The 17498-nt window shown below is 45.0% G+C and overlaps 1 protein-coding gene across 1 annotated transcript in view; it reads right to left on the reverse strand.

The window, feature by feature from the left end:
• LOC106744060 (plexin domain-containing protein 2) overlaps window positions 1–17294 on the reverse strand; it is a 30693-nt gene extending 13399 nt beyond the window's left edge. Inside the window, exon 1 of the mRNA XM_014618468.1 lies at window positions 16454–17294. Coding sequence (XP_014473954.1) covers window positions 16454–16595 — 142 coding nt within the window. The 5' untranslated portion in view covers window positions 16596–17294. The remainder of the gene's footprint in view (window positions 1–16453) is intronic.
• Between the last annotated feature and the right edge of the window lie 204 nt (window positions 17295–17498).

The raw sequence follows: 17498 nt of genomic DNA on the forward strand, positions 1-17498 counted from the left end.
TCCCGCCTTCCCGCGGTCCCGAGAAAGTTCCCCGCGAACACTTGAGTGTGTTCCGTTCAACACTCCGAGGATCAAGGAAAGAGTCTCGATTTCCGAGTAACGCTCTAATATTACCGAGGCGAGAAGGCCGCGTCGCTCGAGTATTTCCGAAAATAGCTGATGTTGTATCAGCCGGTAAATTGGACACACCCGGTGGATCGTCAAAAGTTCCATCGACGTATCGCATCAGGTGTACACATAAGTTCGGTGCCTTTTTACAGGGTGATTTTAATGTTTCTCCACAAAAGAAAAAGAAAAAACAACGAGTAATCTGTTAATCTTCGAAGTAGTTCCCGTCATTTTCCACACACGCTTTTGCCATTTTTCGCGCAGCTGGCTGGAATTTCGCTTCGGTAAGAGGACGGTGGTTTCGACTCGATGAAGTCATCGATGCTACTTTCGACCCCCTCGGCAGATTGAAAGCGGGAATCCACCGAGCAATGCCGAAGCGACCGGAACACAGCTGATAATCCGTAGGGGGCAAAGTCCGGGGAATAAAACCGCGTGCGGGAGAATTTCCCAGCCCGGAGAAGAGACAAGTTGCCGGATTTTCGTTTTTGCCGCGTGCGTGGCCGCGCTTTGTCATGCGGTAGAATCACCTGTCGCTTCCACCGCCGATAAATAATCTTACAAGACGTCAAATGTGACGGCACCGAATTTATTTGTACATCCTATTTTCTTTCGGCCGAAGCATTATTTGAATATTTCGATAGGAGTGAGAGAGAGAGAAGAAAGACCTCTCTCTCTCTCTCTCTCGTGACTTAAGGACGCCCCTCAGACCGTTGATTATACGCACGAGCGCGAATCGCGTACATGACTTCTCTTATTTACCAAGTTACACGGCACAGAAAAGCCGGACAAAGGCTTTACAACTGCAGTCGGCAAGTCGGAAGTATGGCGGTTCAATGACACATGGGAAATTCTCACAATCACCGTCCAACCACGCTCCACCGCATACGTAAACGCGATGCGCGCGGCGGATTTTTCTTCCTGTCTTGCGTGATGCCTCGCCATCCATCGATGGCCACGCAGACCGGTAATCTCGAAAGCAACGGCGAATCGACTACTTCCTCGCGGAGCGTGCTTCAAATCAAGTGTTAATCATCGGTTGTGGCACAAATAATGCTCTGTTATCTGATACTATCTTCATTGAGAAAACGAGAGAGAGAGAGATAGGAAGATTGTTTTCGACTGAGATCGCTCAACTTTTTTCTCTCGTTTCTAAATGCTCGCTCGTCGATTGATTCGATTATTGTTTAGAATTTCCCGCTGCGACTCTTTCGCAAGTTCTCTGCGTGATCGGACATCCCGTTTCAACCATCGCAGGAAAAAAAATCACTTTAATCAACAAGTGAACAATGAACGAGCCGAGTGTGTTTGTGTCGAAGGGGACAGAATTTCAGATTCTTGTGAATCAATTTTTGGTTCTTAGAAATTCTGCCCGTCCATTGTCACATTAATCCAACTAATCGTTTTCCTCCGTGCAGTTGTGCATAAATAATTACGTGTTCTTGCTTATGTATGAGAATATAAGTCTTGATACTAATTTCGTTTCCGTATAAAAATTCTGTCTCTTTCAACGAAAATGCTATTATCTTTATGGAGCGAGACTGTATTGTGACTCCAAGTATGCTCCGTCGTTAAAGCGAAGTGCGGGTGCAACGAAATACCCGGAATAAAACGCAATCGAGTCTGATTAATATGATTCACTGCTGTTATCGCTGCGAAAAGGGCTCTTCAGTTACGTCCGGAGTGCGATCGCGACGTTCGCAACAGTTCGATGGTACATTCGTAATCCTATAATATTATTTAATATTAAGTAATATTTCTGGAATATTAATAGACGGTTATATATGTTCACCCCTAATAATATCTAAAAAATAATATTATTTAATGTTATTGCAATATTATATATTTTTTTAATATTCAATCCAATGTATATATATAATATATATGTGTATATTTTATTTCTATATATTTTTCTATATTATTATTATTTTATTTCTTTTTAATATTCTAAAAACATTTTTATAATATGCCAAGAATATTATGTGAAAAGTGTACATACAAATATATGGAATATTCCTATAATATTAAGCAATATTACATAATATTCTTAGAATATTATTAGAGGAATATTATTTTAATATTGAATAATATTCATGTAATATTTTAAGAATATTACGCGCTTATGGGGAAGTTACGACACGCTCGTTACTACGTCCGAGCCGAAAGATGCGCGTGCAATTGGCCGATTCATTGACCGTGTCGAGTTTTGATGCATCTTAACGACCCTTCAATTACGCGTTACCGTCTCCAGCGCGTTCGGCATAATTCGTGACGCGAGCGATCGTGCGTGTCGAAGAATCGTCGCGTTTCAATTGTCGCGACGAAATGAAGCCCACTTCTCTCTACCAATTTCCTCAAGTGCAAAGCGAGTGCGAACTTACGAGCCGAATGGAGAGGAGATAAAACGTCGCGGGGATATCGGATGATGACATGGCGGAGTATCCAAGATCGTGAGATATATTTTCGCGCACGGAAAAAAAGAAGTTTGCCAATGTAGCTTTCGCTGACGCGGTAAAAACTACATCGTTGCTGTTACATATCCGTTGCGACAGCAAACGGTTCAAGTTGGTAGTTGGCGCGATCGAGTTAGCGAATTATTCATAACTAGAGTCGAAAACAGTTCTGTCGCCACGATAGAAAATATCCCGCCGAGTGAATTAATTCTCAGGACGCGTTAATTCGCTGTTAGAACAAAGTAGCCCCTTATTACATTCACTAATTTCTCCTTACGGTAAAACAATTTGCAGATTCAGCAAAATAATTCAGCGAACGGCTGGATTTATTTAGTATTCTTAACAAATCTCTTTACCGTCATCTACAGTAACTGATGGATTTTACTGCGATAACATAAAATTTATTACGTGCAAATTAACTTCCGTCTCCGTGTACTCAAGAAATACCTTGTGTATTTATTTATTCATTACGACGCGAAAAAATGTGCTCTCCCGCCAAATGATTTTTCCCCGTAGGGCGTGAGAAGTTCAGCCGAGGTAACGCGGATTTCGCCGCAACGCGGAGTCTCTCTCTCTCTGTTTTCTTTCAGTCAAGCCACCTCTCGCCGAAACACGATGTACGGCTTCGGCTTCGTAAGTTTTCCGGTGTGAGCACGCCGACATGCCAGAAGGATTTTCAGGCCAGGGAACGGCATAATGACACGGCAGACGCGGGCGTCGCCGTCTTCGTCGTCGTCGTCACGTTACTAGCCACGTTTACCGTCGTAAAATCGGCCCCCTCGGCGATATCCGAGGGCGAGAGCGAAAAAAAAAACACACACACAGAGAAGGTCAGAAGATGCACAGAACAAACTATACGAAGAAGAAGAAGCAGCAGCGCTCGAGGGCCAAAGACCTCTCGCCCGTTTCTTCGAGCTCATTCGCGCTCGCGCGAGTGTCGCGGTTTTCGGTGAAAGCGAGCATTGTTCGCCTCTACATCTTCGTTTTTCTGGCTGAAGGGAGGGAAGACTAAGGGCGACACGCGTTCCTCGGCCTTGCACCAGAGCGCGGGATTACGACCGATAGTGTGTTGAAGACATTTGACGGCGCCGTGTGTAAGTTCATAAGGCTGGATATCTTCTTTATATAACAAGCTGCAATAAAGACGGAGTCAGTCAGCTTTCATGAAGAGAAAAACGCGTTGTTAAAAAATTTATCGCAAGATGAACCGACGACAACTATTGTGCGATTTTATACGTCTTCGAGAAAGAAAAATGCCTTATTAGCGACCAGAGAAACTGAAAAAAGTTTCGTTCGTGCGCAGAAGGTTTATTAAACGTTCGCATTTACAGAAAGTGTTCGAAATGACCACCGATGCACTTTAAGAGAAATTTAAAAAATTGAGAATTTAATTTAAACTTAAATCAAAAGTTTAAGTTGAAAATGTAAAAATTGGGCAAATTTTTCTCTCATTATTACTAAATACTTATTATTAAATACTTGGGCGATATGAGAAACTTCGATTTCGCGGAGATGTCGACCTCGGCTGACCCTGGCAATTTAAAAGCGCGTCACACCCGCGCGAATTCGGTGAAGCACGTCTTAAACGTGGTCGGCTTAGCAGAGATTAAAAGTCGATCACGACTACGAGGAGGAGGAGGAGGAAACGCATCGTTTTCTCCGAAGACGCCTCGTGATAAATGACTGTTTTGCGTCGCTCGCACGTAGCTTACGTAAACGCAAGGACGCGTGCCCGGCCGCGAAAGAAACGGCAACTTTTTAAGTCTGCACACCTGTCGCCGGTGGTCTCCTTCGCCGACGAGGAAATATCCACGGGATCACGTCATCGGTACCGAGTGACACGCTTCAGTGGCTTTACCCGACGTGCAATCGCACTTATTAGCAGCGCTCGAAAAATCATTATCGGCCTCGCCAACTACGGATAATCGCCGAACAGACAACCGGAGATTGCGAGGCGATGCTGAAGCAACTCTCTCGGACACGCAGACTTTCAACATCACCGATAAATTCAACAAATGTAAACGACGATATATGTCGTAAAACATTTTAAATCAACCGATACGTCACGAAAGTGTTTCAGTGTAGATATTTCATTGTCTCACTTTCGCTGTCGAAATAGGTGAAAGAATTAATCGCTGATCCTTCGTGGAATCTGGTGGGGGAATGACATAATCCCGCATACGCGAGACACGTGTCGGAGAGCTCGAAAGCTGACAGATGTTCATTACTGTACAAAATAACAGTGAATGGCTCATTACAACTATCGCACTAATTATTCTCTAATTAATAATGTGCCATCTATGATTACGTTGCGAACAAATACTGCGCAGATAACGCACGAGTGTTTCGCTTATTAGACGCTTGTTTCGCTGTTAACGCGATGCATTACACAACCGCATAGCGACGAAAGTGACTCCGATTCGCTCGCGTGAGTCTCTGCGATATAAGTTGAATTGATATACGAAATAATTAGCGACACTGTGTGACAATGTAACGGAAATAACTGATACAGAGAAAAGCACCAAAAACTGATATGGATATGGTGAGCCGATACACGCATATTTCTTGGCTGTCAAGTACTGAACTCTGCCGTACAGAACGCGAATTTCGTCTACACTGAGAAGAAAGAAAATTAAAAATTTATTCGCGAAATATAAGATTTATTTCACAGAAATGAACGTTCATTTAAATACTAAATAATAGAAATAAAATAAAATTTTGCTTCTAGCAGATAAACCAATTAATAAGAAAACTGAGGCATATTTCACAAAAAAATATATATCCATCATCACGGTTAAATTTTGTTCTAACCGATAAATATCGAAGAATACGTCACGAGAAGCATTTACTTCGCAACATTTCAATTTCCTTTTTCTCAGTTAGTAAAAACAGTAAGTGAACGATAACACGAAGGTTTTTTTTTCATTAACACTAGGAATCCACGAGACAATCTAGCGTTGGGACGGACGTGGGAGCTAATATAATTCGCAATAACGCGAAATTAACGATAACGCGGGGATCCTCGCCCCAGCCAGGTAATTAGCTCCATATTTAATAGACACTTTCGAAATCTATGAAGCAACGCACCGTCGGCGGTAATTAGCTTTCTATTTATCGGCACGCTCACTCAGGTAACGCTAATGAACGCGGCCGAAACGACGGATCGCATTTCTCACAATTCCGCCCGATATGGCGTTTCGTTTCTTCATCGCGAGCCGACAAACGGTACATTTGGCCCAATTAATATCCGACAACGGAATCATGCGAAAAATGCAAATGGCTCTCGTGCCCGGCGTTGTCGATGAAATTACAGGTGAGATCGCGCTTAATACCGAAGTAATTGACGTAGGATGTTTGATAAGTCGGTAACTTTGATAAGAAGTGGCGTCCAGGTCGCAAGTCTGATATTATTTGTGATTTTGGTACATTTTAGGAAAAAAAAAATCATTTCAAAGTCACTTATCAAACACCCTCTCGTGTACGTCAGCGAAGAATGTTCGCGCATACGTTCGTAATTACACATCGAATTATAGTGCTAGGAATTACATGATATATACACAGTGTGATCCGTCTGTCGATTACACAGCAATCGTTGGGTCCTTCAAAGCTCGCCTGAAACATTCTTGCCGCTTTCAAGGCTTCGAATGGAAAATTTCAGCGTCGCCGCGTCTGCACACTTTTTTTCGTAACGCGCCGCGATCGAACAATTCCTATGCAAATACACGGCGTGCCGGATAGCTCCACTATTTTTTGTCTTCCCTCCGACAATGTTGCAACCGCGTCCCGCGTTAGTCAACTTTAGTCTTTCGGCTTAAAATTGATTATATCTCGGATGTAAACCGCATTTGCATGTTACGTTGCAGGCAACAAGCCACGCGCGCGAATTGTGTGTGTGTATATATATATATATATATGTACCGAACGGACAAATGTTTGCGCTCCCTTTGAATATACAGCAGCAAATTTACTCACACACACATATGTATACACAACTCACATGCACGTGGAAGCCGTCGAAATTCGTCGAGACGCCAAACGCGAGTGGAAATCTCCGGAGAGACTCGCGATTTCCCGTTTTAAGTGATAAATCGAGTAGCCACGGCGGACTTTTCCGTCCCGTTCGTGGCGAGAGAGCGAGGTGAAAGCTGAGAAATGGACCGCAAAACGTCGTTCCTTTGCCCGGCAGAACAACCTCATTCAAATGAAGCGTCCGGATGAATTGTTTTCTCCGAGCGGTGCCACTCCGTTCATCGCGCTCGTTCGCACTTTGGCCGCGAAATTACGGATTATTATTTTATTATCTTCGCGATCTCTTCGAGACGATGAGATTTTACTCTCGTTTCCCAGGACGCGAGATGTCAGCGAGCCGAACTATCCGCGTTGAGCGCGTCAAGAGAGCGACGGAAAAGCTCTTCGTTTATCTCGGCCGATCCGTCCTATTGAAGCGAGGAGCAGCGTAAGGTACGCAATTCCATTCGGTCCAATCGTTGAAAGGCCTCCTGCCATTAACGAGGTCGATGAGGTGATATCACGCTGACCTTCTTCGGCCCGCTCGCGAACTCGATCCCGCGCGATTCGATTCGCGCGTTATCGATTCGGATTTTCGTCCGTCGGACACGAGCGTGTCGGAATCGTCCCGTATTATTTCCGCCGAGTGAGAAATATACGGTATCGCGAGTACATCGATAATACATTAACACATAGAAGTGCATATTTAATATATATGCAGAAATGGGAGGATGTATAATCTTATTACATCTAAAATCTGAAGGAAATATCTAAAAAATAAAAAAGTACTTTTTTTCGGAGGGCACTAATAACATATTCAAAGAAAAGACACCAAAATCGACGTACTGTTTTGTTTTTGGGATCTAACGCCCTGCTGAAGATGTAAAATCAAGATTTATGTACATGGATGGCAAACCAGCAACACTTCTCTAACAAAATATAAGATAGTCTTATGAAAAATTATGACAAATGTCTTTGCAAACATTGTAAATATTGTTGTCGATAGAACATTCCTGTAATATTAAAAAAATATTACACTCTTAGAATGTTATAAGAATATTATTTTAATACCGAATAATATTCATATAATATTCTTAGGGATAATACGCGCTCACATAGTTCGATAATTGAACGCGCGCATGATCGATGCGCGCTCGCACGCCGGTAATTAAACGTTTCCAAAGTCAAAATATTATTCCTCCCGTCGCTCACACTCTCTCGTGCACGCACGCACACGCATACGCGCATTTTACTTTAAGAAAATTCCGCGATATTCCCGCGCGTTCTATTCCCGGCGCGATCTCGACGGTGCATTTAGTAACCGTCCGGAATGAATTGAGCCAATAATCCATATCGGAGCCATGCACCAACCAGAACCGGCATCGAAAGTGCATCGCGCGCGACGGAGATGCGGTTCGTGCGAGTCGCGCGGCGCCAGAGCCACTTATCGGCCTTGCTGCAGACGTCAAAAGGATGCCGATGTAATAATTAACGAGGATGCTGTCGGATTATTTGTCGTCCCCGCTAGTAACTCGGCGGGTATCGTTTAACTACGTGTCGCCGCTACGTCGTGTGTTTCTCTCTCTCTCTCTCTCTCTTTGCTTCGCTCGATGCCGTTATCTCTCGCCGGTGTAAAATATTTTTTTCCACAAAAAAAAAAACCGAGAATACTTTTCGCACGAGAAGTACGAAAAATGTGATTACAAGGGAAATTTTCGTGACCAAAACGAACCGTAATTCGGAAGATGAATATTTTTGCCACACCGGCAATGGTAATATTTGGTTAAATTATATCGCAGTGAATATGCGAACACGATGTACAAATGATAACGTTATCATAATAATGCAAATATGACAACACTAAAATATCTTACACCGTAAATATGCACGGTAACGGCGGGAATATCGCGATGCTAACCGCGACCGAGTTTTTCCTCGCAATATTTTAACGTTCTATCCACCGAGACTGATCCATTCGAGACCGTTAAAAGACTAAGAATATAAATCAAATTAAATATGACATTTAGGAGTGATTTTTGTTTTTCTGACAGTGTAAAACATAATAATAGGAAATTGCAATAGAAATATACCCTTTCGTTTAATTTTCGTACTTCGTACAATCGATTCAATTAAAACAAAGCCTATACTTTTTAGCTACAGTTGAATAATTTCTTTGTCGTTGTTTTTTTGTTTCAACGCATAAATTATAAATGGAAAGAATTAAATTTGATAAAAAAATTCAGGAAGACCGACTGTGCCAAACTGTGCGGCGAAGAAGTAAATGTGCCAGCGAAGGACTAAGACCAAATGTAGGAAGTCTGTTAATAGACTTCCGGGCGAATAAATAAAGTGTTAACGCGGCGGCGGGCGAGAACAGACGGAAGGGCCCGTAATACGCAACAGCGTCCGAGAGGATTGGAAGGGCCGGCAAGATATTACATGCAACAAGGACGGGCTTCCGACATTAAAACGGCGCACGCGATGGCCATCCACCTACGCGTGCACGATGCACGCGAGGAAGGCGTCCGTGCGCTCGTAAAGACGGCGGTCTTACGCGTCGACTATCGCGGGTGCAACGAACTCGCGCGATTTCGCGCCCCGCGGCTGCATTCTTCATGTGCGCGCCGGCATCTCCGGCCGATATCGTGTCCTTAACCCTTATCCGCGCCAGTCTCCTTTTGAAAGGAGGAAGCGCGAGGGAGAGACTCGCGTGTTTCAATCAAGAAGAATCTTGATTTTATTATTTACTTTCAGATATACAGCGTTAAAAAAATTATACGGAGATAAAGAAGAGAAATGTTTAATTTAATGAAGAAGTTGTTAGCGCCGTTAGCCGTTAGCGACGGCGTAGGCAACGACGGCGATTGTTTGTGACGGCGGTTGATGGATGGTTTGTTCCCATTGAATGCAAAATAAAGATAAATTTGCTTGAAAATTCGGATCGAACTCTTTGGCCGGCCCGATGTATTATTCAGGTATCACCGGTTACAGGCAGATGACTTGATACGCAAGGATTGTTGTATTTGTATCTATCTATGAGACATCTCGAATATGCGAGGCACGAACCAATCAAGCTTAATCGGTAGGGTCGTTCGCACAAGGCGGACAACTTAATGACCGTATAAAATAGGCCGCGTGGGTGTTTGGTCGTGTTGCTGCTGCGGGTGCCGCTGCACCCTTTCCTCTCGACGAAATTTCTCCGACATGCATCCTCTCGGACGCGTTTCATTACGCTCGTTAATTTCCGAAAGAAATAATCGAACGCTTGCGTAACCGTTGGTAACTTAATTTCACTTGGCCACGCAGAAATCATTTGATCGCCCGTTTCTTTCTATTCCAATTTTAGTTCTGTCGGAAGTCAAGAAAGACGGTCGGTCGGAGCGAAGATTAACAAAATAGTCACCTTACTTTCTTTTTATGTAAACGACCAGCATATTACATAATACGGCATGTTATTGATTGCTCTATGATTTGTTATTATTTAGGGGACACTGTAAATATAGACTTTGCACATCAATTTCTAGAAAACTAGGTGGCCAACGATCTTGTGCTTTTCTATAATATTTTTACAAGTCTCTCTTATCGTCTTTTTGCTTTTCATTAAAACCGTAAGAATAACACACGCATACACCGGATATACACGCACATTGTGCCGACGTCGCAGTCATATCGAGCAGCGACGAGACGTTACCGAAACCGGATATGTACCGGCACGTGTACGCATCTTCGCGCACGAACAATACGCGTGAAACGTACGCCGCAATATAAGCGCGTGCGCGCGCGCGCGCGTAATAAAGGGAGTTAACGCGCCATCAACACGCACGCCAGACCGACGTAAGGAACGTTATTCCGGAACAACGTAACGTTTCTTCCGAGAACTCATAAATTCAAGCAGGATGCTTCTTGCGGCGCGCGTCTGAGATAACGATATAACGCGGATAGCAGCGGCAATCCGACGGAAATTCGCGGGCAAACGCTAGAGAGTTTAGCGCGTTATCGATAATTACATTGAATTGTCGACTTCCCCTGATATATGCGGCTAGTACGGTTCATCGCCGGTTATCACGAAGATTCAACGTTTCGAATATTAATTCTTTCAACAGCTTTAGTGGCACGGAGAAAAAAATTTCTTCAGATTTAGCATTTCTATTTATTTGACTGAAATTTGTTTCACCGATACGAACCTGTACGAAGTATTATTTGCCTGAGTAAAATTTTATCGTCTCATTCAAGAAAACTCTATTATTTAGCAGAGAGAACGCTATTGAAACATCTAACGATCGTACTTATTCGATCGAAATGTCAGTTTCTTCGGAGCATGCCGACGATGAAATTTGGTCGAATGCGATAAAATTGATTAAATTTGGAGAAATATTTTTCTCGGTGTGAGAAAACACATTGTCCTTGTGCAAACAATCAACCATTCGGCATATAGGTCTCTCTGTGTATGTTTATGTTGTCTATCGTGGCAAAGAGGGGAGATTGTGTACCGGTGCGCCGCGTACTGACCGCGTAAGACCAGGGTACAAAAGGTGTTACGGTTTCGAGTTACAGTTGGCGTGGAAGAGCGCAGTGTATGCAGTCCTGTTACGGATGTGTAACTTCCCTGCGTGTCCCCGATGCGCCAGGAACTGCCTCAACGGAGGCCATCTAGTTTTTCTACTATACATAATTATATAATTATCATTCTATAAAATATAATTATAATTCTATGAATGTATAATTCGAATTGAAAAAAAAGATAAAGTCTACAAGATCCAGCAACAAATTGTCGGTTGTAAGGAAATATTTAACATACTGCCGATCGATCGAGTGGATCTACTCTTTTCTGGGTGATTGTTAATCGACCGATCAAACGTTCGACGAAATATACCGGACACCCTGTATATGTTATATATATATATGATGTTTAAAAAATATATAGTATTACAATAACGTTAAATAATATTACTGAAATATTAATTGGAATATTTAGGAATATTAGATATTTAGGAATAAGACAATATTAATAATGAAGGCTTCTTTACACTGCGTCTGCATAGAAATTTCCCCGGACTCTTTCATACACAGCATAGATTCCGATTAAAACACCCAAAGTTGCCACAAAACAGGTTATCTTACCAGGACATGGATTAAGAATTCCATTCTTATCCCAAATATAGGGTCGAACCTCCTTTCCGTGACGTTGATTGGCTGTGCGTTGCGGTTTACTTTATCGCCGGAGCTGAATGACAGTTTGACGGGATTTATCAGATTAGAAAACTTTGAGTTATATTTTTAACGTCGCTGCATTTAACGTACAGCATGCACATAGCATGTATGCGCTTGTGTCAAAATACTTAAAGCGTTTCGTACATTTTGCTCAATCTTAGCGTAAAACAGAAAGCGGAACAAAATTTCGGGGAAATCGTTGAGGTTGACCGAATACATTCGGAGAAAGAATTAGCCATAGGAGCCTAAAATCTAGCTGCGGCAGCTAAAAATAGGGCCAACTAATGTTCCGTTGCTATCCCAGCTAATTATTTATTAAGTGCGGCAGCGACAACGCGAAGGTATTACAAGTAAAATGCACTCGCTGCAGGATAAAAATATATTGTAACGCCTTAATTCGAACAGCCAATAGATTTAGCTGCGGTAGCGACGACATTAGCTATCTCTATTTAAGCTCCTACAGCTTAAATCTATCTCCGAATGTAGGATCTGTTCGCATTTCCCATTTGGAATCGTGTGTTTAAAACACCGCACTTCCAACCGGAATTTGCGCATCAGATTTCCCGACTGGATCCCAAGAAGCTCTCCGTGCGGGCAATTCGACGCGCGATTGGACGGAAATGTAGGAAAAAAGAAATAAATCTATCGAGGCAGATTTCTCGAAAGTTGACACTTCGCTTAATTAACTCTTCCTTTCCGACGGCGAACACGCCACCGACGTATCGGCCCCATCGATACGGCCAGTGGGCTCGCGTTTCCTCGCGGGGGGCAAACGAGGTCAGTTGGAGTGTAAGTCCGTGGTCAGCGCGCCGCGTCAGCGAAAATAGAGTGATCCGCCGCGGCAACGAAAGGTGTAACACCGGCGGAGTCGAGAGAGTGCGTTGAACTTTCTACGTCGATGGAAATATGACAAAAGCCGTGACTCACGGATGAGCCCGTTGGTGTACGGACGTACGTAGATACATGCGTGCGTATTTGCGTGTATTCGCCACAAGTCACCGCTGTGTGACACGGATAGAAATTACTCGCGCCATGCGCTACTACTAGGATCTCCGCAGCCCCCCTGGCTGCCCACACCAAGTTGGGAAATGTGTACCGAAAGGTAGGCAGGTCGATGAGGAATAATAAGAACTCTCGTCTCCTCTCGAGGCGACGGCGAAAGCGACTGCGTCGCTTCGCGTAACAGTAAACAGATTTCTGGCTCGACCTTTTCGCTTCGAAAATCGAATCTTCGCAATTAATATTTAATTAGCGACTTCCTCCGCGCTGATGTGGCGAGATTTCGACTCGCGGTTATCACGACCACTTTTCCGTAGAATTAAAGGTTCGAAAGAGAAGTTAATGAATTCGTCGATATCGTCAAAATAGGTTTTTATTAGTTTATAAGCCATCTGAGTCAAAGTAATGTCAGAATTTTGATTTGGACAGCGTTGAGACGAAATCTACCGAATTAAAGATTCTAACGAGAAGTTAACAAGCGCCGATATCGTATTCAAAGTAGGTTTTTATTACTCTATAAGACATCTATCTCGACGTCTCGAGTTTCCTTGCTCATGATTTACGTCACACCGAGCGCCCCCAGCTTCTGAAATATTCCGGACATTTATGTTTCTAATCACCGATAGGTATGCAACTACGCGATACGCTACATGACATGATAATTTATGCACATAACCAGACGAGGGAAAAAGGCTCTGATTTTGCGATCCGGTTATGCGAATGAGGACAACCTGGAAGGAACTCGACGAGGAACAGACGTGGTAAGAAATGTTGTTGTTGCTGGAAAACGAAACAATCGCCTAGCAGAGGCTTTCATATCATCGCGTTTATCCGTCATCTACTTCCCTCATCTTTCGTCTTAATAACGTGGCCAGGGATGTGTACCTATCACTTCCATCGTTTCCGATGTTTCAGGTTCGAAGAAAAAAAAAAAAAAAAAAGNCCGTCTGGAATATCAACGATAAACGCGAGCACGATATATGGTATTACGACGGCGTTTTACAAGCGTAAAACAAATATGAGGAGGAAAGGGGTCAGTATAGTTCCGGTCACGGTATAACTTCGTTCGACGATACGACAGGCGTACATGCGGCGTGTCAAGTTGCCGGATAATCCATCGATTTCCGCAAAACACCGCCAGCGTATGTAATATGGATGCGGCAGCTTGTTGCACCGCGCAACGATACGTATTTGCGGGAACCGAGTTACTATCGTTTACGCGGTATGAAATATTCCTCCTGTTATTTGCCCGCTTAACCGTAAACTTCATCATCCCGGAACTACGCGGTAAAAATAAGCGTAACGCGATGATGAAACTTATATTCTCTCGCATCTCTCTTTCTTTTCTTAAATATAAGATCCTCGGTTGAATTTTATAATATATATGATGTCACATATTTGCAATTGCGATTCAACTGAGAGAAAATTCATATGTAAATTCAAATCCGCGTGTCTTATTGCGAAGAAAGGAACTTCCCCGAATTCGAATAATTTCGAAAAGCGAGTGTTTCAAAAAAATTCATTTACGAGCCAGTCGCCTGCGGTACGCGATTGATTAATATCGCGTTCTCGAAGCTGCGTCTTTCTGCCGCAAATATTTTTTCTTCTCTTCTTTTTTCTTCTCAACTTCGTGATTACGAAACGAATTCTCGTTCGTGACAAAGCGCCATTCGTTTATAAATACCAACCGTCAATCGCCAACAATGACGTTACCTTGCAATTTTGCATTGGCGCGAATGAAGTGATCGTAAGTAGGAGGGAAGAAAGGAGGGAAATATCGAGTTTTAGATCCCAATATCCGGGTCTTAGGTAACGCCTCGTCGAATTGAAATCGATAACGTGAAGACAGGCGAATCGCTCTTCTCTCATTCAAAGTTAAACAGAATTCTGCTCGTCTCGAGAGCTGCACCGCAAGGAGCTAACAACAATTGTAATTTTGACATTCCGCTCCAACGAGATATTAACAATATTCAAAGTATTTCCGATGTCTTCAATAACGTCAACAATAGTCGCGATTTCTACCTGTTATTCCCGCTGATGCTGTACAGAGAGAGAGAGAGAGAGAGAGAGAAAACCGCACGATACCATATCCGAAACAAACGCGAACGGTTTCGGCTCGCGAAATCGCGCGAAATGTCGACGGTATGGGATGACCCGAGATAACCTTCGCCAAGCTGTCACTCGCGAATTCGTACCGTTATCCCCGACGAAAATCGGAACAAAAAGAAATACACAATCGTACACGCGCGCAGAAATTCCCCTGCATCTCCCTCTCTCTTGGCACTGAAAAAAATTACAACAGCGAGCCGGCGAGTAATAATCTTATCAAGGCCGTGTATAAAAAGTATCATCGATGAAGCACACAATTCTTCTGTTAATAAGCGCGATTCGATCGGGGTGGGGTTTCTGCGACGAGAGGAGAGATTCGTGCATCGCGTGACACACGTGTGTAATTTCAGCGAGAAAACAACTCATTAAATCGAAGGGCTCAAGGCAACGGCGGTGTTAAGCGACGCGACAGAATAGTTAGTACGTATAGTAGGCATCGGAGAAGGGAAGACTTGTATATACCGGGTGTCCGAGGAGCGTTCTTCCGCTCTTCGTAAACGTGACTGCGTGGTGAAAAGGACCGAGATGCGCGCGACGGTGATTTCAATGCTCGGTGACGTAGAATCGAAAAAAATATCAAGACAAATGGACGAAGCGTTGCTTCTCGCGATCGAGATTTCCCGCGTTCCCGATAATTATTCGACAGATTTTATTCGATTCTTTTAATGAATTTAATTAAAAAGGGTGATGTATCCTGCCATTTCCGCCAAAGTAACGAAGTTACTTTTACATTTACCGGTTATATTTATTATATTTCAGAATGAATTTCCGAATATTTCCGACCGGCCGAATGCATTTTGTCTCGTCTTCACGGGTCCGTGAGTAACGTACGATCTCGCTCGGCGTCTTCGAGGCCGTGCGAGCGAACGGACAGACGAGCGAGCGATCGCGACCTTATTCCGACGATGTCTCGCGCGTTTCCGATCCCGTTGCATCGGCGCCATGCAGCACGGCGCCCAGCGTCGACGACGACAACGGTCGAACACGACCAAGGCAGACAGACGCGCCGCGTTAAATCCCGCATCGAAGGCGTCGTTATTGCGTAGCAGCCGGTCACGAGTGTGACGTCAGAAGAGACCTACGTTGATTTCTCGACGAGGCGAGTCTTTTTTCTCCCTTTCTCCTGACCCTCCTCCCACGATCTAGCGCTCCCTTCTCGCGCCTCCGTTTATATTATATACTTCCCTGTAAGTCATTTTCATAACCCGTCGATTCGCTTTTTTTCTGCGTCGCGGAGACACACGAAAGTCTATCGGACTATTCCCGTTTAAAAGGACTTTGTCCCAGAGCGCGAAATAAACGTCGCTCTCCTGCTTTTTCTCTCGTTCTCATCGTCTCTCCCCTTAGCTCGCTCTCGCTCGTTCCTCTCTTGCGTCGTCGTCGCCATCTCTCTCGATCCGCTCCAAAAGAATCCTCCGTGATACGCAACAGGTTATCGAAAGGCGCCCGTGCACGTTCGCCGCCGCGGCGCGCACGTCGTGAGCGCGCGTACGTGCACACACATACACGGATACGTGATATTTATATTCGCACATAAAAGCACGCGCGCGCAAACACACACTCACCGATCTCGGCGGCGGCGGCGACTGCCAAGGATCCGACCAGGAGCGTGCACAGGACGAGCGGCAACGGGATCCGCCGGGGTCCTCCTCTTCGCCGCGCGTTCGAAGCACCGAAGCACCGACATCGATCCTCCTCGCGCGCCATATCTGCTGCGTCCTCGCCGACGAGGAGGGTTCCTCCGCACGACAAGAGAAGAAGAGATTCCCTCGGCGGTCGAGGGCGAACTCGCGATTTTCGTGGGGAAGCAGCGGAGCGCGCGCGCACTGCTGCTCCGGGAGTGCACACTCGCTCGTCGGCCGCACACTCTCGTTGACCCGGGACGCGACCACAGCGGCGGCGGAAGGATGGAGGAGAAGGACGAAAAACGGCGGACAAAAGCGGCGAGAACGGAGAAGAGACGGACGCGTACGCACGGTCGGAAAGGAAGAAGGAAAAAATGAAAGAAAGAGAGGGCGGGAGGGAGAATTGCGCCGCCGCGCGAACCACGAGCGCTCCTCCGAACGGATGCTCCGCGTGATACGAACCACTGATCTTGACTCGAGCGATTCCGTGTCTCACCGATTCCTCCGCGATTCGGTCGCTTCGTCGATAACGCGCGTTTCTTCGTTTCGCGAGATCGATCGGAAAACGAGAGAAATCGGAGAAACGATCCGATTCGTAACGAGGCGCGCGACACACTGGCGCGAGCGAGAGAGCGAGCGAGGCGGTCGGCCGGGGCGAATTATTCCTCGGCGAGCAAATCGGGCTACGTTCGGCGCGTTCGCTTTAAACCGGTACCAACGGACAACACGAGCCAACGACGGCCGCTTGCGACGCGAACGGCACGCTCGCTCTCACTAGCCGTTCGCCACGCTCTCGGCGCTCGCTCTCCTCGCTCTCCCCCCCCTCCGTTTATCATCCACCAGGGCTGCGTTCCGTTTGGGCGCTCACGCGCTGCGAGCGTCGTTTCTGTCTTTGTCGTTCGTTGCGCGCTGAAGGAGGACGGAACGACACGCTTGCGACACGTGAAAACACGATGAAACGCGCAGCGCGCTGCAAGAGCGGTTT

The sequence above is a fragment of the Dinoponera quadriceps genome, unplaced genomic scaffold (genome assembly GCF_001313825.1).
Source record: "Dinoponera quadriceps isolate SergipeBrazil2010 unplaced genomic scaffold, ASM131382v1 scaffold1325, whole genome shotgun sequence".
NCBI classification, from domain to species: Eukaryota; Metazoa; Arthropoda; class Insecta; order Hymenoptera; family Formicidae; genus Dinoponera; species Dinoponera quadriceps.